This window comes from Salmo salar, chromosome 13 (genome assembly GCF_965601325.2).
Source record: "Salmo salar chromosome 13, fSalSal1, whole genome shotgun sequence".
Taxonomy (NCBI): Eukaryota; Metazoa; Chordata; class Actinopteri; order Salmoniformes; family Salmonidae; genus Salmo; species Salmo salar.
The window spans coordinates 22,262,558-22,286,727 of record NC_138303.1 but is presented as its reverse complement, the minus strand read 5'-3'; the positions used below and the strand labels follow the sequence as shown (position 1 = coordinate 22,286,727).

The following is a 24,170-nucleotide window of genomic DNA, read 5'->3' as shown; positions in this document are numbered from 1 at the left end:
TCCATACAATAACTCCTCGCTTGGTGAGCGGAAAAAATTCAAAAGCACCATTTGCTGGAGAAGACAGATTTTGGGCCCAGTTAACCTTATCGCTTCGCCTCTTCCTCTCTGGTGAGACTCACAAATGTCACTTAATTGCTATAACTCCTTTCTTGGGCCAATCAGTGTAATTTTGTAAATGACCGATCTCTATGGCAAGACGCATCATTCACCCAAGTTTCATCAAAATCGGGCCAGTGCTGTCTGAGATATCGCATGTGACTAATGTAAGAATGGACGGACGAACGGATGGATGGAGACCGATCCACAGTCCCCTCCCCGATTTCATTCTGTGGGACAATAATAATGGGTTTTGTATGTGAAGTCTATATGCTATAGTATTTCCTGGAAGGACAGTACCCTGTAATACATTTTTTTCTTTGGGCATTGTAATTCATGAGAAAGCCTACTGTGAGGTTTCTATAAGTCCAATCAGTTCTCACCTCACCTACGGCCTATGTACTGTATATTTTGATGAATTTTGATTGAACTCTTTTTTTTACTTATACTGTGTGAAAATGAATTAATAAACAATGAAGTCTATAGATAAGCAGTATTAATAATAATGGATAACAAGCACAAAGACAGAGTTTGGGTTGATGTATCATCTCTAGCAGTGACGTACTCAAGGTCCAAATCTCTCCACAGGTTTCTGCTCTCTCACACAGTCAGTTTTATCTTCAGAAGCACTGTGACAAGAGATGATGACTAATCATGACTCAGCTGAATTTCTTCTGAAAGGGATGTCATGATGCATGCTGGTTTAATATACTCATCTTGCCAACTATTGTCCTGTCTAGATCACTCTAATTAAAAAAAGCTTTACAAAAATCCACACTTCACTTTCCACCTAGGCCCCAGATTGTAATGATGAGTGGCTATCATCACAGTGACACAGAGTGGAACTGCTAAATAAGTTACAGTACAGCTGACTGGTAAAACAGTGTGTGTGTGTGTGTGTGTGTGTGTGTGTGTGTGTGTGTGTGTGTGTGTGTGTGTGTGTGTGTGCTATTACCTTTAATAGATGAGCGTTTGGGCAGTATAGTGACTGCTCCCACTGCCACGTCCTCCAACTGGTGTACTGGGCTGCTCTTCGCCCCCCAACTGTCCGACCCAATCCACAGGAAATGGCCCACCTGATTGGCTCTCTTGGTGGCATTGAGAAGTCCCCTGCAAGGGCAGCCATGTGTGAATTAGGAGAAAGCAGAAGGGATACATGCAATCCAAAATCATGGGGAACCTATCAAGCAACCTATCAAGATGCATATCAGTATATTGCAGAAGTTGTGTACTATTTATATTTATATCAATGTACATTTAAGTTACACCATGAACCTATTTATACTCACTGTGTTTTAAATCCATTGATGTCAGTGGAGGCTGCTGAGGGGAGGACAGCTCATAATAATGGCTGGAATGGAGTCAATAGAATGGTACCAAACACATCAAACATGTGGTTCTCATGTGGTTGATACAAGTCCATTGACTCCATTCCGGGCATTACTATAGTTCGTTCTCCCCCTCAGCAGTCTCCATTGATTGATATATAGAAGATATGAAAGGACTTCAAGAGCCCTCAATCTCTCTCCCTTTTCCTCTCCCTCATATTTTCTCCATCTCTCCCTCTTTCTTTTTCTCTTACTATGGTCTGTCTATCCATCCTTCAGTTTATTTATTTTAAAAAAGCTCATGTTTCCTCTCAGAGACATATCCCTTGAGGCATTGTAAACTGAACAATATCTCTGCTGCTTTGTTGTGATATTCCACATTCTCGGTTCCCCTCCCAGGCACCTTTCTGTTTGTGTTATTGGAGGCATGTTTGTGTTTCAGACACCCAGTGCGTTCATAAAGGCATTTGGATGCTGTGTACTGCTCTACGCACCGTACGTCTTCTTCACTGGCAAAGATGATGACTCCCCGGGAGTGGGGCGTTTCCAGCAGTTGTTGGATGGCTTCGTCATAATCCTCCAGCTTGGGGTTGTGGGTAATTTTCAAAGACTGAGCGATGCAGATCCCACCTTAAATTCAGAGAGAGAGATACACAGAAAGAAAGAGATAGATAGATATACAGAGAGATACACAAAAATAAAGAGAGAAGGAAAGAGAGAGAGAGAGAGAGAGAGAGAGAGAGAGAGAGAGAGAGAGAGAGAGAGAGAGAGAGAGAGAGAGAGAGAGAGAGAGAGAGAGAGAGAGAGAGAGAGAGAGAAAAAGACAATCACTGTATACATACTATACATCCCATGTACATTTGAGTCACACGCTGTGAGCAGAGTGGTTTACAGTAAGTGGTACATCACAGTATAACAATTAGCAATTGAAAGGAAAACCCTCACAAATCAATAGTGTGATACATTTCTTAATCGAGGGCTGTGGGTGAATCCTAAGTCCAACAGAAGACCAATAGGAAACTGCATCATTCTTGTAGAAGGAAGACGTGTAAAGACTTTTCACACTTTGTGAACACAGATGTTTTGAAGTCGTCCCCTCCCCATTGACTTTTCATTTAACATCATTATTAGACACAACACAATGGACAGTCAACCAAACAGATGTGGAGACAGGCCACACAAACAATGAGGATATTAATACTGACAATGAATCATGTTCAGACAGGTCAGTGCTAATGAGTTTGTGCAGGACGAAAGATACTGACTGATTGCTTCCCTGCGTCGCTAAATAGTTATTAGATATTTGGCGAGCCTCCCGTGACAGTCACCTCAGAGATATGGCCAAAACTTAGTTGGCAATTGTCCTTGGGGGAATATTGATTAAGGCAATCATTTAGCTTAATCCATGGTTGTCTGAATCTAAAATGAAGGGCCTGTAATAGGACCTAATTTGCTCCTATCAAGCATTTAAGGTCATCTTTAAATATCGTCCCATAGCTCTGTGTTGAGCTGATGAAAACACTGGTGCTGGAGGAGAGAATGCAGCCACCATTTTGTGAAGAGAGAAAAACAAACACTACGTTTGACAGAGTTTGATAGATTTGTCATCCTCGGGTCATATTCAAGAGCTCATTATCGGAATATACACATCAAATCGTATCTTTAACAAATAGCTTAACTGTATTCAAGCAGATGTGAGCGCACGGGACGACCTAACCATCTAGCGTAAACAGACATTACACCTGAAGACACATGATAACTGGAGCTACAGGACGAGCGGCAGGCAGGTTTGGTCCTGAGTCGACACTCAGGCTTCTCTATCAAAACGAATTAAAATATCTCCTGCTCAAGCACTCCTAATACCAGATAACCTTTGCAGCATTGGGTTGGTTTCCCTGAGTAGACCAAGAAATTGGAGGAATCGACTAATTGGCTGTCTGCGCAGGGTCATTACTTTGATATAAACAACTTTTAGCTGGCAGAGTAGAAAACACAACTCCAGCCCCTGTTTACTGGGCTACAGCTAAAGACAGCTCCATCTAAATGACTCTTTCCGAGTTCTCCCCTTCTCCTCATCCTCCTTTCACCATCCCCAAAAGCAGCAGCCACATCTCTACAAAGACAGTGAGGATGGCTCCTGTAATCCTCCTTAAGTGGACAGAACACAAAAGCTGAGCTCCTTTCTCTGGTGGCTGGTCTGTTAAATGCTTGAGGATTGGGCTCTCCTGTTAAAATGAAAAGTGTAGCCTGGTATTGTGGTGTATCTGTGGAGCTGTAGCAGCAGAGGAAGGCAGCAGCAGCAACCGCCGGAGGGTCTCATAGGGACACCACTAAAGCTCCATTTCAGCACAGAGATTCCACATGATTCTTCAGGGCTCTGGGAGGGCTTATGACACTGCTACGAACAAGGTTTCCTTCTTGGGAAACTCTAATAATGTACTAGGGCTAATTCTTAGAGCGGTATTAGCCACACCTTTTAGCTCTGGGGGCTGTTTATGTGTCTGTCTGTCTGTCTGTCTGTCTGTCGGAGGGTATTATAGGTGATGAGGATTAATCCAACTAAAATGTATCTAGAATTTAGGGTCAAAGAGAAGTCTTATGAAAATATGCTTGTCACTGTCACAGTGTGTGTGGTGTATAGGGAAGCAGAGGCCATACCTTGTAACAGGAAGCTGACAGAGACATGGGACCATGGCAGCCAGTCACTGATGAAGATAAGCAGCCTTTTGAGTGGTTTTGCTTTCGGTTAGTGGAATCTGGAATCCTTGGGACGTCCCTACCTTAAACTCTAATCTTAACCACTACCCTAACCTTAACCCTTACCCATCCCTAACCCTTAGCTTAACCATTTTAAATGTTTAACTTCAATGGGGTAACGTCACAAGGATTCCAGATAGCACTAACCTTTAAGGGTGTCAGGTAGCTTAGCGTTTAGAGCGTTGGGCCAGTAACCGAAATGGTTGCAGGTTCAAATATCCGAGCAGACAAGGTGAAAATCTGTTGATGTGCCCTTTAGCAAGGCCCTTACTACTATGGCAGACCCTGTAAAACAACACCTATCGTACTACTATGGCTGACCCTGTAAAACAACACCTATTGTACTACTATGGCAGACCCTGTAAAACAACACCTATTGTACTACTATGGCTGACCCTGTAAAACAACACCTATTGTACTACTATGGCTGACCCTGTAAAACAACACCTATTGTACTACTATGGCTGACCCTGTAAAACAACACCTATCATACTACTATGGCAGACCCTGTAAAACAACACCTATCGTACTACTATGGCTGACCCTGTAAAACAACACCTATCATACTACTATGGCTGACCCTGTAAAACAACACCTATTGTACTAATATGGCTGACCCTGTAAAACAACACCTATCGTACTACTATGGCTGACCCTGTAAAACAACACCTATCGTACTACTATGGCTGACCCTGTAAAACAACACCTATCGTACTACCATGTCTGACCCTGTAAAACAACACATTTTACTGCACCTATCCGGTGTACTGTATGTGACAATAATTATTATTATTACATTTTCTTACCAGCCTGGAATATGCTGTGAGGACTAGCCTGCCTGAAGGCTGCAGACTGGCTATGTGCTGTGAAACTGAGGCTAAATTATTGAATGACTGCAGAATTCCTCATCAGTCAGTCAAGATGAGAACACCAGGCAGGCAGAGCCATCAGAGCCTGGAGTCTAGTGCTGTGGGTTTGAGTGTCTTCACCTGCCGCTGGCAGAGTGTCTGTTCTCTGGGCATGAAAGAAAGAGCTCTCTATTTACACAGACAGCCAAAGAGCAGTCCACTGGCAGCCAAAGAGCAGTCCACTGTCTCCGTTAGAAAAAAAATGATAACTCTGAGAGATAAATGCAAGCGGCATCATAGAGGGGAGTGTTTTACTCCTCACACTGCTCTGTGTGGAGTATTCAAATCTTATACATAGCTGATTCTAACATAGAACCTCAAACATAGTTTTAATGCAACAGTCTAAAAGTAGTGGGTAAGAATGTGGTTTCGTGAAATTAACATCCTGGGACGTGCACAATATTTCATTTGTAGCTTCAGACCGACTGCTCGGTATCTACATTAAACATTCTCCCACCTCCAACTCTGTGCTCCACATGTCCCAGTTTGATTAATATATCACAGATAAAATAATGATGATTTAATTCATCAGGCTCCTGCTAGTCCTAGGCTGATGGTCCTAGGCTGATGGTCCTAGGCTGATGGTCCTAGGCTGATGAGTCTAAGTGCCACGGGTCGTGTGCTGCATTAACAGCTTCCATTATTCATCCCCATATCCCGGAGATTCCCAAAATGCACTCCAGGATGTGACGGTGGCGTTTCAGAAATCAGAGTGGTCCCTGATGGGTTCAACCCCTCTTACCCATTCCTCTGTCCCCCCACTACCCCGCAAAACCCCAATCGTACCATCACTCCACCCCCGAGGGGGATTCATAATGCTCCAATTATATTTATCACCTCTGGAGCAGAGGCAGAATGACGACAGGCTCCCTCCACTGACACTTTCCTCCCCATGCAGCTCAAGTGGGAGCCCACAGAAATATAATTCCATTGCTATTCTGTACACATGAACCCCTTCCTTCCTTATCCCACGTTCCATTCCACTGTCACGTTGACTCTAGAAGAGAGAGGGGACGGCTGCTGGAGCACACTTTTCCACTTTAGAATGCTCATATTCTGAGAACACATCAAGCTATTGGTCAAATACTAGGGCAAACTAGGGCAGTCACTCCATATGTATAAAGTCAAAATAAATACAATTCTCTTACATTTTTCCGCTTCAGTCCCTCGGCTAAATATTTGGAGTGCCTTTGACAGGTTTTTCGTTGTTCAAACTAATGATATGAAAACACGGCTGTGGCAGCATACAGCAATTAATTTAAGAGTGATGTTTGTGGGAGTATCTAATCCTCAAACGCGCTGCATGAGTTTGTTTATCAAAGAGAAAAAACAAACTCCATTACATTGGACCCAATCCAGACATACACACCAAGAAAAATACAAACAAGATTCATCTTCCCATGCTCCAATTCTAAAGCAAAGACAACTCATTCAAATGAAACTGCAAGGGTGGAACACTACCAAAACAAGGGAGAACGAGGAGAGTGGAAAACAGAGCAGATCGATATGAGCTGACCAACACTCTGCTCGAGGTAATGGGCAGCCATATTGCATTAGTCCGGTAGATGCTTCTCCTTGAAGTGGTGAAGCGAGAATGTTACTAATGCATCTGCCATGTCACTTCCAGAAACATCTGAAGGCCCTACAGATCAACTCAAACAACAACTGTGGCTGTATCTGGGACTGCATGTTTCTCTTTCAATGTTATTGGAGATATTTCTACTGCACCACTGCTTCAGTGCAAATACAGTATGATGCCTATTCATTTCAATCCAATGCAACATCTCGTACTGCAAATGACACATTCTCTAATGTTATGAATATCGAGAGTTATCGTTCTGAAATCAAAGCTTTTATCAAAAACACAATGCCTAGGGTGTGCAAGGCTTTCATTGAGGGAAATGATTCCTATTTGATTTGTATGGGGATACAGAAGGGCATTCCCTGACTGTAGCTCTATTGTAATGGATGAGTCAACAAGAACAGCAAGATAAATTCCTAACTCCCTCATCTGTGATGTTTTTACAGTCACAACAATATTATCAATGCAGCGTTTTGCCGAGACAAAAACACCAGTGAAGGAAGTACAACAGACAGAAAACCATCTGGTCATTGCAGACCCACCATGTGCAGACCCACCATGTGCAGGCCCACCATGTGCAGACCCACCATGTGCAGACCCACCATGTGCAGACCCACCATGTGCAGACCCACCATGTGCAGGCCCACCATGTGCAGGCCCACCATGTGCAGACCCACCATGTGCAGACCCACCATGTGCAGGCCCACCATGTGCAGGCCCACCATGTGCAGGCCCACCATGTGCAGACCCACCATGTGCAGACCCACCATGTGCAGACCCACCATGTGCAGACCCACCATGTGCAGGCCCACCATGTGCAGACCCACCATGTGCAGACCCACCATGTGCAGACCCACCATGTGCAGGCCCACCATGTGCAGACCCACCATGTGCAGACCCACCATGTGTGTTGGAGGATGTAACACACTGAAATAAAACCCCCTCCAAAGTAACCCACTAAATCATCAGGACTTGTCTTCCCAATTCCCTCTTAGTGTTCTGCTGAGGCTCATCCTGCAGCTGTTCTCTCCAGCGCCACAACAGCCTCTTAAAGTTTTAATGAGTGATCACACTGCACATGAACAAATTAAATTTTCATGTCCTCCAGACTTCTTATCGTCGCCCATGGGATTTCAGAGACGGAAAAGGAAGTGAGACATCCCACTCCCTCATTTTTCTGTTTCAGTGGAAGTCAATGAACTAAGTAGACCAGACCATGCTCTGTCTATGGGAGAGCCACTCCCTAAAGTAGACAGGAAGATGCCAATTTTTTAAAATGGTAAACGGCCTGAGTGAACTACTGTATCTTAATTTATCCACCATCTTTAATATCATTAGCTCTCGCCCTTTCCTCTACACTAGCATCACTCCTCAGTACCGATGCTCAGGATTGGTTGACAGGGGTCTAGCTAGTAGCTGCAGATTACAGGAAAATAGCTGGGATCTGTAAAGGTTAAGGCAGAGATGCTGGGCAAAAACTGGTTGAATAAACGTTGTTGCCATGTCATTTTAACCAAAAAATGTAATGTGATCACGTTGACAACTCAACCAAATGTAAATCAAAACTAGATGTTGAAACTACGTCTGTGCCCAGTGGCTCATGTTTCCTTCTTAACAATGGGAGTCGGTGTCCCAAAGCCAGAAAGGCAGGCCTGCATATTAAGCCCATAGAAATGCATTGGGATTATCTTTTACAGATTTTTGCGAAAGATAACCCTTCCTGTTTCACCTCTTCCTCTCTTGTCAAGGTGAGAATCAGGAAGTAACCTTGGTTCCCTAAGTACAGTGGTATTGCCGGGGGAGGAGTTGTATGAATGCTGAAGCGTAGATCACAGAATGTAATTTCCTGGGCCAGATGAGGAAGTAGGTGATCCTTTCTTAAAGCAGCTCCTCTGTTGCTGGAGTGGAAATGGAATTGAGAGTTCTCCCACACAACAGATATTGCCAGCCCCCACAGAACAAACTCTTATATTCTTAGATCATATTTTACTCAGGGTCACTCACAAAGCTGAAAGTCACTCACAGTACTAGAAGTCACTATGATAATTGTTGTCAATACATTAATACTTCTTAATTTATTACAAAATATAATTGTCTGTGTAGTCTCAGGATGGGATTTACAGCAATTTGTTGGTCCATAGTGAGCCCCAGATGGACAAAACAGCCTTCCTTCCTTCCTTCCTTCCTTCCTTCCTTCCTTCCTTCCTTCCTTCCTTCCTTCCTTCCTTCCTTCCTTCCTTCCTTCCTTCCTTCCTTCCTTCCTTCCTTCCTTCCTTCCTTCCTTCCTTCCTTCCTTCCTTCCTTCCTTCCTTCCTCCCTCCCTCCCTCCCTCCTCCCTTCCTCCCTCCCTCCCTCCCTCCCTAGCCTGTCAGTGTGCTGCCTGTCTTAAATTGGCAGTGTAATTATAACGTGCTATAAGGTGGAGGAGGGCATTCTCACCTGTGATCATTTCCTGTCTGTATGGAACCATGGGTGAAAAAGGCTTCAAGAGGAATAACACTGCTCTACCTGTAACTGACGTCTACCGCGCTTTGAGAAATAACTCCAAAAAAACGAAATCTAACCATAGTGTCTTATCATTTACAGTATCATATCCACTACTACTTCCATTACTTACCAGCCTCTTTGGAGATCTGTTGGAAGGCCTCCACGCCCTTCTCTCCATAGCTGCCCTCAGAGGCAACGGTGGAGACGTAGGTCCAGTCCAGGGCTCTGATGATGTCCACCATGGCCTGGGCCTGAAATGAGTCCGGGGGAACCACCCGAGAGAAGAAGTCATAGCGCCTGTCATCACTCAGCTCTGGGGCCGTGGAGGCATAGCTGATCTGAGGGATCTGGTTGGAGGAGAGAGTGAAGTGATGAAAAGAGATTTTACTCCTCTTATGCTCAACAAGGTGCAACAACAGTATACAACTTTCAACCCTATTCATTATATTTCTGTCTGCAACGTTCTGAGTGTTCTACCTAACCTAATGTGTTTTACCTAACTGAATACTCCTTGCTGAATATGCTTAATGTTGATGGTGGATGACATGAGTTTCAACCAGACAGAGAACTAAAAAATCTTTGAGACCTAGTGAGACCTAGTAAAAAGCACTGATAAAAGCAATATCATCATTACTAGTATTATTAAGCAGTTTATCATCACTTGAGATGTTCCCAGTCCCCTATAATTATCACAGACAGCTTGGCTCTCAAATAAGTATCTCTGTTTACCCCATCAAATGCTATGGGTGACGTGTAAATTAAATAGGATGTTATAAGACACTGGTATCTCCTCACCTCTCCTCACCCCTCGAATCCCTCATCACCTCTCCTCTCTCCTCCTCACCTCTCCCCTCCTCACCCCTCACCTCCCTTCAAACCCGTCCTCACCTCTCGCATCCCTCCACACCCCTCCTCTCCCTTCTTCACCCCTCACCTCAGCTCTCCCCCCCCTCTCCTCACCCCTCCTCTCCCTTCCTCCCCCCTCCTCCCCCCTCCTCCCCCCTCCTCACCTGTCCCCGGTGCAATCACAGAGATGTTATGAGTGTTCAGGTACACACCAGCTACCTTGAATCACTCAGGTGGGCTGGGTGCGTCACATTGATGTTGTTGGATATGGTTGAGATACCCCATCACACCATCTTATCTAAGCTGCTGTATGAATGCAATCCATTCCTATTAGGCTGATCAGAAGCAGCTGGACACTGGGGAAACAGGGGAATGAGGACACACTGATGGAATTCCACAACCCTGGCTAACAGTACTGAGTATGAGTTATGGCTTTGACCCACTACTGCACAAAGCAGACAAATAGAGGAGGGGAACAGGAGGTCATGTTCAAAGCAACTTAATACGCGTTGAACGGCCAAACGTATATGCGAGTACAACATCAGTTCTGGTTGTAATACAATTACACAAATTCAGGGGAGGGAATACTGTCAGATGCTAGCAGCTAAACCCCTTCAGTGAGTAAGAATTTAGTGTTCTGGTTCAAAAGTGGGCAGCAGCCAGGTAATCTAGCATTTAACAGCGTTGGGCCAGTAACCGAAAGGTCACTGGTTTGAATCCACGAGCCTACTAGGTAAAAAATATATTGAATGTGCCCTTGAGCAAGGCACTTAACTCTAATTGCTCCTGTAAGTCGCTCTGGATAAGAGCATCTGCTAAAGTACTTTAAAAAAAACTATGATACAATGTAATAAAAGGATGAGAAAGAGAATGCCAGTGATTTGTATTTTAACACACTGTCTCTATCTCTTCCACTCTCTTTATTTCTGTCTCTCTTTATTTCTGTCTCTATCGCTGTCTCTCTATCGCTGTCTCTCTATCGCTGTCTCTCTATCGCTGTCTCTCTATCGCTGTCTCCGTCTCTCCGTCTCTCCGTCTCTCTGTCTCCGTCTCTCTCTCTCCGTCTCTCTGTCTCCGTCTCTCTGTCTCCGTCTCTCCGTCTCTCTGTCTCCGTCTCTCTGTCTCCGTCTCTCTGTCTCTCTGTCTCTCTGTCTCTCCGTCTCCGTGTCCCTGTCTCTCCGTCTCCGTCTCTCCGTCTCCGTCTCTCCGTCTCCGTCTCTCTGTCTCCGTCTCTCTGTCTCTCTGTCTCCCTGTCTCTCTGTCTCTCTGTCTCTCCGTGTCCCTGTCCCTGTCTCTCCGTCTCCGTGTCTCCGTGTCTCCGTGTCTCTCTGTCTCTCTGTCTCTCTGTCTCTCTGTCTCTCTGTCTCTCTGTCTCTCTGTCTCTCTGTCTCTCTGTCTCTCTGTCTCTCTGTCTCTCTGTCTCTCGCCCCGTCTCTCCGTCTCTCCGTCTCTCCGTCTCTGTCTCTGTCTCCGTCTCTCTGTCTCCGTCTCTCTGTCTCCGTCTCTCTGTCTCCGTCTCTCTGTCTCCGTCTCTCTGTCTCTCTGTCTCTGTCTCTCTGTCTCTGTCTCTCTGTCTCCGTGTCTCTCTCTCCGTCTCTCTGTCTCTCTGTCTCCGTGTCTCTCTGTCTCCATCTCTCTGTCTCCGTCTCTCTGTCTCCGTCTCTCTGTCTCCCTGTCTCTCTGTCTCTCTGTCTCTGTCTCTCTGTCTCTCTGTCTCCGTGTCCCTGTCTCTCTGTCTCTCCGTCTCCGTCACTCCGTTTCTCCGTCTCTTTGTCTCCGTCTCTCTGTCTCCGTCTCTCTGTCTCCGTCTCTCTGTCTCCGTCTCTCTGTCTCCGTATCTCTGTCTCTCTGTCTCTCTGTCTCCGTCTCTCTGTCTCTCTGTCTCCGTCTCTCTGTCTCCGTGTCTCTGTCTCCGTGTCTCTGTCTCCGTGTCTCTGTCTCCGTGTCTCTGTCTCCGTCTCTCTGTCTCCGTCTCTCTGTCTCCGTCTCTCTGTCTCCGTCTCTCTGTCTCCGTCTCTCTGTCTCCGTGTCTCCGTCTCCGTGTCTCCGTCTCTCTGTCTCCGTCTCTCTGTCTCTGTCTCCGTGTCTCCGTCTCTCTCTGTCTCCGTGTCTCCGTCTCTCTGTCTCTCTGTCTCCGTCTCACTGTCTCTCTGTCTCTCTGTCTCTCTGTCTCTCTGTCTCCATCTCTCTGAAAGTATCTATTTGCAGTGTTTGGTAGGAGCTGTATCTCATCAATGTTGTTGTTCTTATAATGTGATGCACTCTGGCACCCCAGAGGTCTTATATAGGTCTGATAGATTGTTGAGTCACATCTTTTCAGAAACAGGGCTGGAAACAAACTGTCCTCTCCTGAGCTTCTTGCTGCAGGAAATGCTTTAAGAAGCAGAAAGTGGGCTGTGTGTTATTTTGGGAGCACAACCAAGATTTGCTCCATGTCTCATGGCCTGTTGATAGAATTCTTACACACTACTTACTCTGGGCCTTTTTTAATTACCCCTTTGACCTCCCGCTGAATAAAAAAGTAAACCTTCAATCAGTAAATGCATGGGAGTGAGACTAAGAGCTTCCCACATGACTACAATACTACGAGATGCTGTGGGTATAAACAGTCTGTGATAAGGATTTCACACCTGTGCACCTCTCTCTCCGCTAGCTAATGGACTACAAATGAAGCAAGACTCCAGTTTGTAATTTATCTAGACTACTGTGTAAAATAGAAGGATTCAATTACAATATTTTGGAGCTTGATTACGTCCTCCTCTATTTATCATAGGGACAAAAGGTGAACTGTTCTGCGTTTTTCTCACTATCCTGCTTCATCAAGCAAAATCCAATCTGCTTCAGCGATAGGTTTTGTAAAATTCCCATTGATCAGACTGTTCTAAGCACTCTTTTCATTAGATGTGTCTTAAATGGACTTTGCATTCTAAATATTGAATCCTTCTGTAATGCACCATTAATTACCAGCTCAGCCAATAGACAGCCTACGTTAAAATAGTCAACCCTGCACTTGCTGACGTCTGACTGTGATAAGATGACTCATAGGGTCACGACAGTGAAGTGGAGCCTGTTGTACATAACAAAACATAATCACATTTCTTCATTCTCTCAGTCCCACCATAGGTAAGGTAGTGAAGTGATTGCAGCCCATCCAGGCAGTCTAGACCATAATAACTCAAGCACAATTAAAATCAGAATGAATTGAACATGAGCAATTGAACTCAGGCCCAGGAACGAGGGGGAAAAAGGGTAGATTAACAATGCCCCCTTTTCAGCATCATAATTACCCAGAGCTGATGTCTGGCGCCTGGCATTTGTGGTATGGATCAGAGTTAGGATTGCTAAGGGTAATCGCTCAGCTTGCTCTTAAATGTATCTGGGCTGACTGGATCAATGGGAGGAAAACACAGCGGTCTCTTATAGGGGACACTCTTTTATAGATCTACCACCGTAAAGTGCTGCCTAACTCTCTGAATAACAATCCAGAGCTGCAGTCTAAAACAAGGAAGGAAGGGACAGTTAGCTTTTATTGTCATGAATCTTGCCCTGGAGGCAGAACTGAGTGATTTCCGCCTGATGGGCCAGCTGCAAAGTCAAATTTGGCTTTATCGTAAGAATTCACAACAACAAAAGTTAGCTTTTTGGTGTTCATTTAATGTTAGGGTTAGGTGTGTTAGGGTTATCAGAGTGGTTAAGGTTAGGTTTAAATCATATTTCATGACTTTGTGGCTAACTAGTGACCACACTGCAGAGCTGCCTCTAGGACAAGATTAAATGCAAAGCTGTGAAGGAAGGGAGAGAGGGAGCTGAGAGGAGAGGTGGGGAGAGAGAAAGGAAGAGAGCTGAGAGAGAAAGTGAGGGAAAGAGAGAAAAAGAGAGAGGGAGAGCTGAGAGAGGTAGAGAAGAGAGAGGTAGAGAAAGCTGGGGGGGGGTTACTGCGGGGTTATTGTGTAAAGGTTAGAGACGTTACTGTGTGTGTGAGGGGGGTTACTGTGTAAAGGTTAGAGACGTTACTGTGTGTGGGGGGGTTACTGTGGGGTTACTGTGTAAAGGTTAGAGACGTTACTGTGTGTGGGGGGGGGGTTACAGTGGGGTTACTGTTTAAAGGTTAGAGACGTTACTGTGTGTGAGGGGGGGTTACTGTGTAAAGGTTAGAGACGTTACTGTGTGTGGGGGGGGTTACTGTGTAAAGGTTACAGACGTTACTGTGTGTGGGGGGGGTTACTGTGTAAAGGTTAGAGACGTTACTGTGTGTGGGGGGGTTACTGTGTAAAGGTTAGAGACGTTACTGTGTGTGGGGGGGGTTACTGTGTAAAGGTTACAGACGTTACTGTGTGTGGGGGGGGTTACTGTGTAAAGGTTAGAGACATTACTATGTGTGGGGGGGTTACTGTGTAAAGGTTAGAGACGTTACTGTGTGTGGGGGGGGGGGGGGTTACTGTGTAAAGGTTAGAGACATTACTATGTGTGGGGGGGTTACTGTGTAAAGGTTAGAGACGTTACTGTGTGTGCGAGGGGGGGGGGTTACTGTGTAAAGGTTTGAGACGTTACTGTGTGTGGGGGGGGGGTTACTGTGGGGTTACTGTGTAAAGGTTAGAGACGTTACTGTGTGTGTGTGGGGGGGGTTACTGTGTAAAGGTTAGAGACGTTACTGTGTGTGTGGGGGTTACTGTGTAAAGGTTAGAGACGTTACTGTGTGTGTGGGGGGGGGGGTTACTGTGTAAAGGTTAGAGACGTTACTGTGTGTAGGGGGTTTACTGTGTAAAGGTTAGAGACGTTACTGTGTGTGTGGGGGTTACTGTGGGGTTACTGTGTAAAGGTTAGAGACGTTACTGTGTGTGTGGGGGGGTTTCTGTGTAAAGGTTATAGACGTTACTGTTTGTGTGGAGGGGGATACTGTGTAAAGGTTAGAGACGTTACTGTGTGTGGGGGGGTTACTGTGGGGTTACTGTGTAAAGGTTAGAGACGTTACTGTGTGTGGGGGGTACTGTGGGGTTACTGTGTAAAGGTTAGAGACGTTACTGTGTGTGGGGGGGTTACTGTGGGGTTACTGTGTAAAGGCTAGAGACGTTACTGTGTGTGGGCGGGGTTACTGTGTAAAGGTTAGAGACATTACTGTGTGTGTGGGGGTTACTGTGTAAAGGTTAGAGACGTTACTGTGTGTGTGGGGGGGTTACTGTGGGGTTACTGTGTAAAGGTTAGAGACGTTACTGTGTGTGTGGGGGGGTTGCTGTGGGGTTACTGTGTAAAGGTTAGAGACGCTACTGTGTGTGTGGGGGGGGGGTTACTGTGTGAAGGTTAGAGACGTTACTGTGTGTGGGGGGGGTTACTGTGTAAAGGTTAGAGACGTTACTGTGTGTGGGGGGTTACTGTGTAAAGGTTAGAGACGTTACTGTGTGTGTGGGGGGGTTACTGCGGGGTTACTGTGTAAAGGTTAGAGACGTTACTGTGTGGGGGGGGTTACTGTGGGGTTACTGTGTAAAGGTTAGAGACATTACTGTGTGTGGGGGGGGGTTACTGCGGGGTTACTGTGTAAAGGTTAGAGACGTTACTGTGTGTGGGGGGGGGTTACTGTGTAAAGGTTAGAGACGTTACTGTGTGTGTGGGGGGGGTTACTGTGTAAAGGTTAGAGACGTTACTGTGTGTGGGGGGGTTACTGTGGGGTTACTGTGTAAAGGTTAGAGACGTTACTGTGTGTGGGGGGGGTTACTGTGTAAAGGTTAGAGACGTTACTGTGTGTGGGGGGGAGTTACTGTGGGGTTACTGTGTAAAGGTTAGAGACGTTACTGTGTGTGGGGGGGGGTTACTGTGTAAAGGTTAGAGACGTTACTGTTTGTGGGGGGGGTTACTGTGGGGTTACTGTGTAAAGGTTAGAGACGTTACTGTGTGTGGGGGGGTTACTGTGTAAAGGTTAGAGACGTTACTGTGTGTGTGGGGGGGTTACTGTGTAAAGGTTAGAGACGTTACTGTGTGTGTGTGGAGGGGGGGGTTACTGTGGGGTTACTGTGGGGTTACTGTGTAAAGGTTACAGACGTTACTGTTTGTGGGGGGGTGACTACGGGGTTACTGTGTAAAGGTTAGAGACGTTACTGTGTGGTTGGGGGGTTACTGTGTAAAGGTTAGAGACGTTACTGTGTGTTGGGGGGGTTACTGTGTAAAGGTTAGAGACGTTACTGTGTGTGTGGGGGGGGGGGGGTTACTGTGGGGTTACTGTGTAAAGGTTAGAGACGTTACTGTGTGTGTGTGTGGGGGGGTTACTGTGGGGTTACTGTGTAAAGGTTAGAGACGTCACTGTGTGTGGGGGGGTTACTGTGTAAAGGTTACAGACGTTACTGTTTGTGGGGGGGGTGACTGTGGGGTTACTGTGTAAAGGCTGGAGACGTTACTGTGTGGGGGGGGGTTACTGTGTAAAGGTTAGAGATGTTACTGTGTGGGGGGGGGTACTGTGTAAAGGTTAGAGTCGTTACTGTGTGTGTGGGGGGGGGGGTTACTGTGGGGTTACTGTGTAAAGGTTAGAGACGTTACTGTGTGTGGGGGGGGGTTACTGTGTAAAGGTTAGAGACGTTACTGTGTGTGGGGGGGGGGTTACTGTGGGGTTACTGTGTAAAGGTTAGAGACGTTACTGTGTGTGGGGGGGTTACTGCGTAATTGGTTAGAGACGTTACTGTGTGTGGGGGGGTTACTGCGTAATTGGTTAGAGACGTTACTGTGTGTGTGGGGGGGTTACTGTGTAAAGGTTAGAGACGTTACTGTGTGTGTGGGGGGGTTACTGTGTAAAGGTTAGAGACGTTACTGTGTGTGTGGGGGGGGTTACTGTGTAAAGGTTAGAGACGTTACTGTGTGTGTGGGGGGTTTACTGTGTAAAGGTTAGAGACGTTACTGTGTGTGGGGGGGGGGTTACTGTGGGGTTACTGTGTAAAGGTTAGAGACATTCCTGTGTGTGTGGGGGGGGGTTACTGTGGGGTTACTGTGTAAAGGTTAGAGACGTTACTGTGTGTGTGGGGGGGGGGTTACTGTGTAAAGGTTAGAGACGTTACTGTGTGTGGGGGGGGGTTACTGTGTAAAGGTTAGAGACGTTACTGTGTGTTGGGGGTTACTGCGGGGTTACTGTGTAAAGGTTAGAGACGTTACTGTGTGTTTGGGGGGCTTACTGTGTAAAGGTTAGAGACGTTACTGTGTGTGTGGGGGGGGTTACTGTGTAAAGGTTAGAGACGTTACTGTGTGTGGGGGGGTTACTGTGTAAAGGTTAGAGACGTTACTGTGTGTGGGGGGGATTACTGTGGGGTTACTGTGTAAAGGTTAGAGACGTTACTGTGTGTTTGGGGGGGTTACTGTGTAAAGGTTAGAGACGTTACTGTGTGTGGGGGGGGGTTACTGTGTAAAGGTTAGAGACGTTACTGTGTGTGTGGGGGGTTACTGTGTAAAGGTTAGAGACGTTACTGTGTGTGTGGGAGGGGGGGTTACTGTGTAAAGGTTAGAGATGTTACTGTGTGTGGGGGGGGGGGGGGGTTACTGTGTAAAGGCTAGAGACATTACTGTGTGTGTGGGGGGGTTACTGTGTAAAGGTTAGAGACGACACTGTGTGTGTTCGGGGGTTACTGTGTAAAGGTTGGAGATGTTACTGTGTGTGTGGGGGGGTTACTGTGTAAAGGTTAGAGATGTTACTGTGTGTGTGGGGGGGTTACTGTGTAAAGGTTAGAGACGTTACTGTGTGTGTGGGGGGGTTACTGTGTAAAGGTTGGAGATGTTACTGTGTGTGTGTGGGGGGGTTACTGTGTAAAGGTTAGGGACGTTACTGTGTGTGTGGGGGGGTTACTGTGTAAAGGTTAGGGACGTTACTGTGTGTGGGGGGGGTTACTGTGTAAAGGTTAGAGACGTTACTGTGTGTGTGGGGGGGTTACTGTGTAAAGGTTGGAGATGTTACTGTGTGTGTGGGGGGCTTACTGTGTAAAGGTTAGGGATGTTACTGTGTGTGGGGGGGTTACTGTGTAAAGGTTAGAGACGTTACTGTGTGTGGGGGGGGGGTTACTGTGGGGTTACTGTGTAAAGGTTAGAGACGTTACTGTGTGTGTGGGGGTTACTGTGTAAAGGTTAGAGACGTTACTGTGTGTGTGGGGGGGTTACTGTGTAAAGGTTAGAGACGTTACTGTGTGTGTGGGGGGGGTTACTGTGTAAAGGTTAGAGACGTTACTCTGTGTGGGGGGGGTTACTGTGTAAAGGTTAGAGACGTTACTGTGTGTGGGGGGTTACTGCGGGGTTACTGTGTAAAGGTTAGAGACGTTACTGTGTGTGGGGGGGGTTACTGTGTAAAGGTTAGAGACGTCACTGTGTGTGGGGGGGGTTACTGTGTAAAGGTTAGAGACGTTACTGTGTGGTTGGGGGGGTTACTGTGTAAAGGTTAGAGACGTTACTGTGTGTGTGGGGGGGGGTTACTGTGTAAAGGTTAGAGACGTTACTGTGTGTGTGGGGGGGGTTACTGTGTAAAGGTTAGAGACGTTACTGTGTGTGTGGGGGGTTACTGCGGGGTTACTGTGTAAAGGTTAGAGACGTTACTGTGTGTGGGGGGGTTACTGTGTAAAGGTTAGAGACGTTACTGTGTGTGGGGGGGGATTACTGTGGGGTTACTGTGTAAAGGTTAGAGACGTTACTGTGTGTTTGGGGGGGTTACTGTGTAAAGGTTAGAGACGTTACTGTGTGTGTGGGGGGGTTACTGTGTAAAGGTTAGAGACGTTACTGTGTGTGTGGGGGATTACTGTGTAAAGGTTAGAGACGATACTGTGTGTGGGGGGGGGGTTACTGTGTAAAGGTTAGAGATGTTACTGTGTGTGGGGGGGGGGGTTACTGTGTAAAGGCTAGAGACGTTACTGTGTGTGTGGGGGGGTTACTGTGTAAAGGTTAGAGACGACACTGTGTGTGTTCGGGGGTTACTGTGTAAAGGTTGGAGATGTTACTGTGTGTGTGGGGGGGTTACTGTGTAAAGCTTAGAGATGTTACTGTGTGTGGGGGGGGGTTACTGTGTAAAGGTTAGAGACGTTACTGTGTGTGTGGGGGGGTTACTGTGTAAAGGTTGGAGATGTTACTGTGTGTGTGTGGGGGGGTTACTGTGTAAAGGTTAGGGACGTTACTGTGTGTGTGGGGGGGTTACTGTGTAAAGGTTAGGGACGTTACTGTGTGTGGGGGGGGGTTACTGTGTAAAGGTTAGAGACGTTACTGTGTATGTGGGGGGTTTACTGTGTAAAGGTTGGAGATGTTACTGTGTGTGTGCGGGGCTTACTGTGTAAAGGTTAGGGACGTTACTGTGTGTGGGGGGGTTACTGTGTAAAGGTTAGAGACGTTACTGTGTGTGGGGGGGGTTACTGTGGGGTTACTGTGTAAAGGTTAGAGACGTTACTGTGTGTGTGTGGGGGGGGGTTACTGTGGGGTTACTGTGTAAAGGTTAGAGACGTTACTGTGTGTGTGGGGGTTACTGTGTAAAGGTTAGAGACGTTACTGTGTGTGGGGGGGTTACTGTGTAAAGGTTACAGACATTACTGTTTGTGGGGGGGGGTGACTGTGGGGTTACTGTGTAAAGGTTAGAGACGTTACTGTGTGGGGGGGGGGGTTACTGTGTAAAGGTTAGAGATGTTACTGTGTGTGGGGGGGGGTTACTGTGTAAAGGTTAGAGACGTTACTGTGTGTGTGGGGGGGGTTACTGTGGGGTTACTGTGTAAAGGTTAGAGACGTTACTGTGTGTGTGGGGGGGGTTACTGTGGGGTTACTGTGTAAAGGTTAGAGACGTTACTGTGTGTGGGGGGGGGGGTTACTGTGTAAAGGTTAGAGACGTTACTCTGTGTGGGGGGGGGTTACTGTGGGGTTACTGTGTAAAGGTTAGAGACGTTACTGTGTGTGTGTGGGGGGGTTACTGTGTAAAGGTTAGAGACGTTACTGTGTGTGGGGGGGTTACTGTGGGGTTACTGTGTAAAGGTTAGAGACGTTACTGTGTGTGGGGGGGGGTTACTGTGGGGTTACTGTGTAAAGGTTAGAGACGTTACTGTGTGTTTGGGGGGGTTACTGTGTAAAGGTTAGAGATGTTACTGTGTGTGTCTGTGGGGGGGGGGGGGTTACTGTGTAAAGGTTAGAGACGTTACTGTGTGTGGGGGGGGGGTTACTGTGTAAAGGTTAGAGACGTTACTGTGTGTGGGGGGGGGGTTACTGTGGGGTTACTGTGTAAAGGTTAGAGACGTTACTGTGTGTGGGGGGGTTACTGTGTAAAGGTTAGAGACGTTACTGTGTGTGTGTGGGGGGGTTACTGTGTAAAGGTTAGAGACGTTACTGTGTGTGTGGGGGGTTACTGTGTAAAGGTTAGAGATGTTACTGTGTGTGGGGGGGGGGTTACTGTGTAAAGGTTAGAGACGTTACTGTTTGTGTGGGGGGGTTACTGTGTAAAGGTTAGAGACGACACTGTGTGTGTTCGGGGGTTACTGTGTAAAGGTTGGAGATGTTACTGTGTGTGTGGGGGGGTTACTGTGTAAAGGTTAGAGATGTTACTGTGTGTGGGGGGGTTACTGTGTAAAGGTTAGAGACGTTACTGTGTGTGTGGGGGGGTTACTGTGTAAAGGTTGGAGATGTTACTGTGTGTGTGGGGGGGTTACTGTGTAAAGGTTAGGGACGTTACTGTGTGTGTGGGAGGGTTACTGTGTAAAGGTTAGAGACGTTACTGTGTGTGTGGGGGGTTACTGTGTAAAGGTTAGAGACGTTACTGTGTGTGTGGGGGGGTTACTGTGTAAAGGTTGGAGATGTTACTGTGTGTGTGGGGGGGTTACTGTGTAAAGGTTAGAGACGACACTGTGTGTGTTCGGGGGTTACTGTGTAAAGGTTGGAGATGTTACTGTGTGTGTGGGGGGGTTACTGTGTAAAGGTTAGAGATGTTACTGTGTGTGGGGGGGGGGTTACTGTGTAAAGGTTAGAGACGTTACTGTGTGTGTGGGGGGGTTACTGTGTAAAGGTTAGAGACGTTACTGTGTGTGTGGGGGGGTTACTGTGTAAAGGTTGGAGATGTTACTGTGTGTGTGGGGGGGTTACTGTGTAAAGGTTAGGGACGTTACTGTGTGTGGGGGGGGGGGGTTACTGTGTAAAGGTTAGGGACGTTACTGTGTGTGGGGGGGTTACTGTGTAAAGGTTAGAGACGTTACTGTGTGTGGGGGGGGGGTTACTGTGTAAAGGTTGGGGACGTTACTGTGTGTGGGGGGGGGTTACTGTGTAAAGGTTAGAGACGTTACTGTGTGTTTGGGGGGGTTACTGTGTAAAGGTTAGAGACGTTACTGTGTGTTTGGGGGGGTTACTGTGTAAAGGTTAGAGATGTTACTGTGTGTGTGTGTGGGGGGGGGTTACTGTGTAAAGGTTAGAGACGTTACTGTGTGTGGGGGGGGTTACTGTGTAAAGGTTAGAGACGTTACTGTGTGTGGGGGGGGGGGTTACTGTGGGGTTACTGTGTAAAGGTTAGAGACGTTACTGTGTGTGGGGGGGTTACTGTGTAAAGGTTAGAGACGTTACTGTGTGTGTGTGGGGGGGTTACTGTGTAAAGGTTAGAGACGTTACTGTGTGTGTGGGGGGTTACTGTGTAAAGGTTAGAGACGTTACTGTGTGTGTGGGGGGGGGGGTTACTGTGTAAAGGTTAGAGACGTTCCTGTGTGTGTGGGGGGGTTACTGTGTAAAGGTTAGAGACGACACTGTGTGTGTTCGGGGGTTACTGTGTAAAGGTTGGAGATGTTACTGTGTGTGTGGGGGGGTTACTGTGTAAAGGTTAGAGATGTTACTGTGTGTGGGGGGGGTTACTGTGTAAAGGTTAGAGACGTTACTGTGTGTGGGGGGGGGTTACTGTGTAAAGGTTGGAGATGTTACTGTGTGTGTGGGGGGGTTACTGTGTAAAGGTTAGGGACGTTACTGTGTGTGTGGGGGGGTTACTGTGTAAAGGTTAGAGACGTTACTGTGTGTGTGGGGGGTTACTGTGTAAAGGTTAGAGACGTTACTGTGTGTGTGGGGGGGTTACTGTGTAAAGGTTGGAGATGTTACTGTGTGTGTGGGGGGGTTACTGTGTAAAGGTTAGAGACGACACTGTGTGTGTTCGGGGGTTACTGTGTAAAGGTTGGAGATGTTACTGTGTGTGTGGGGGGGTTACTGTGTAAAGGTTAGAGATGTTACTGTGTGTGGGGGGGGGGTTACTGTGTAAAGGTTAGAGACGTTACTGTGCTTGTGGGGGGGGTTACTGTGTAAAGGTTGGAGATGTTACTGTGTGTGTGGGGTGGTTACTGTGTAAAGGTTAGAGACGTTACTGTGTGTGTGGGGGGGGGTTACTGTGTAAAGGTTAGAGACGTTACTGTGTGTGTGGGGGGGTTACTGTGTAAAGGTTGGAGATGTTACTGTGTGTGTGGGGGGGTTACTGTGTAAAGGTTAGGGACGTTACTGTGTGGGGGGGGGGGGGTTACTGTGTAAAGGTTAGATACGTTACTTTGTGTGTGGGGGGTTTACTGTTTAAAGGTTAGAGACGTTACTGTGTGTGGGGGGGGGGTTACTGTGGGGTTACTGTGTAAAGGTTAGAGACATTCCTGTGTGTGGGGGGGGGGGGTTACTGTGGGGTTACTGTGTAAAGGTTAGAGACGTTACTGTGTGTGTGTGGGGGGGGTTACTGTGGGGTTACTGTGTAAAGGTTAGAGACGTTACTGTGTGTGGGGGGGTTACTGTGTAAAGGTTACAGACGTTACTGTGCGTGTGGGGGGGTTACTGTGTAAAGGTTAGAGACGTTACTGTGTGTGGGGGGGTTACTGTGTAAAGGTTCGAGATGTTACTGTGTGTGGGGGGGGTACTGTGTAAAGGTTAGAGACGTTACTGTGTGTGTGGGGGGGGTTACTGTGGGGTTACTGTGTAAAGGTTAGAGACGTTACTGTGTGTGGGGGGGTTACTGTGTAAAGGTTAGAGACGTTACTGTGCGTGTGGGGGGGTTACTGTGTAAAGGTTAGAGATGTTACTCTGTGTGGGGGGGGCTTACTGTGTAAATGTTAGAGACGTTACTGTGTGTGTGGCGGGGGGTTACTGTGGGGTTACTGTGTAAAGGTTAGAGACGCTACTGTGTGTGTGGGGGTTACTGTGCAAAGCTTAGAGACGTTACTGTGTGTGTGGGGGGGGGTTACTGTGTAAAGGTTAGAGACGTTACTGGGTGTGGGGGGGGGTTACTGTGTAAAGGTTAGAGATGTTACTGTGTGTGGGGGGTTACTTTGGGGTTACTGTGTAAAGGTTAGAGACGTTACTGTGTGTGTGGGAGGGGTTACTGTGTAAAGGTTAGAGACGTTACTGTGTGTGGGGCGGGGTTTACTGTGTAAAGGTTAGAGACGTTACTGTGTGTGTGGGGGTTACTGTGTAAAGGTTAGAGACGTTACTGTGTGTGTGGGGGGGTTACTGCGGGGTTACTGTGTAAAGGTTAGAGACGTTACTGTGTGTGGGGGGGTTACTGTGTAAAGGTTAGAGACGTTACTGTGTGTGGGGGGGGGGTTACTGTGGGGTTACTGTGTAAAGGTTAGAGACGTTACTGTGTGTTTGGGGGGGTTACTGTGTAAAGGTTAGAGATGTTACTGTGTGTGTGTGTGGGGGGGGGGGGGGGTTACTGTGTAAAGGTTAGAGACGTTACTGTGTGTGGGGGGGGGTTACTGTGTAAAGGTTAGAGACGTTACTGTGTGTGGGGGGGGGGTTACTGTGGGGTTACTGTGTAAAGGTTAGAGACGTTACTGTGTGTGGGGGGGTTACTGTGTAAAGGTTAGAGACGTTACTGTGTGTGTGTGGGGGGGTTACTGTGTAAAGGTTAGAGACGTTACTGTGTGTGTGGGGGGTTACTGTGTAAAGGTTAGAGACGTTACTGTGTGTGTGGGGGGGGGTTACTGTGTAAAGGTTAGAGACGTTACTGTTTGTGTGGGGGGGTTACTGTGTAAAGGTTAGAGACGACACTGTGTGTGTTCGGGGGTTACTGTGTAAAGGTTGGAGATGTTACTGTGTGTGTGGGGGGGTTACTGTGTAAAGGTTAGAGATGTTACTGTGTGTGGGGGGGTTACTGTGTAAAGGTTAGAGACGTTACTGTGTGTGTGGGGGGGTTACTGTGTAAAGGTTGGAGATGTTACTGTGTGTGTGGGGGGGTTA

At 47.1% G+C, this 24,170-nt stretch overlaps 1 protein-coding gene across 1 annotated transcript in view; it reads right to left on the bottom strand.

Annotated features, from left to right (window-relative positions):
* LOC106566674 (metabotropic glutamate receptor 7) overlaps positions 1-24,170 on the bottom strand; it is a 131,004-nt gene that overhangs the window by 74,124 nt on the left and 32,710 nt on the right. Inside the window, exons 2-4 of the mRNA XM_014134936.3 lie at positions 9,292-9,508; positions 1,922-2,057; positions 1,055-1,209 (exon numbers count right to left, since the gene is read on the bottom strand). Of these exons, the coding sequence (XP_013990411.3) occupies positions 1,055-1,209; positions 1,922-2,057; positions 9,292-9,508 (508 nt within the window). The remainder of the gene's footprint in view (positions 1-1,054; positions 1,210-1,921; positions 2,058-9,291; positions 9,509-24,170) is intronic.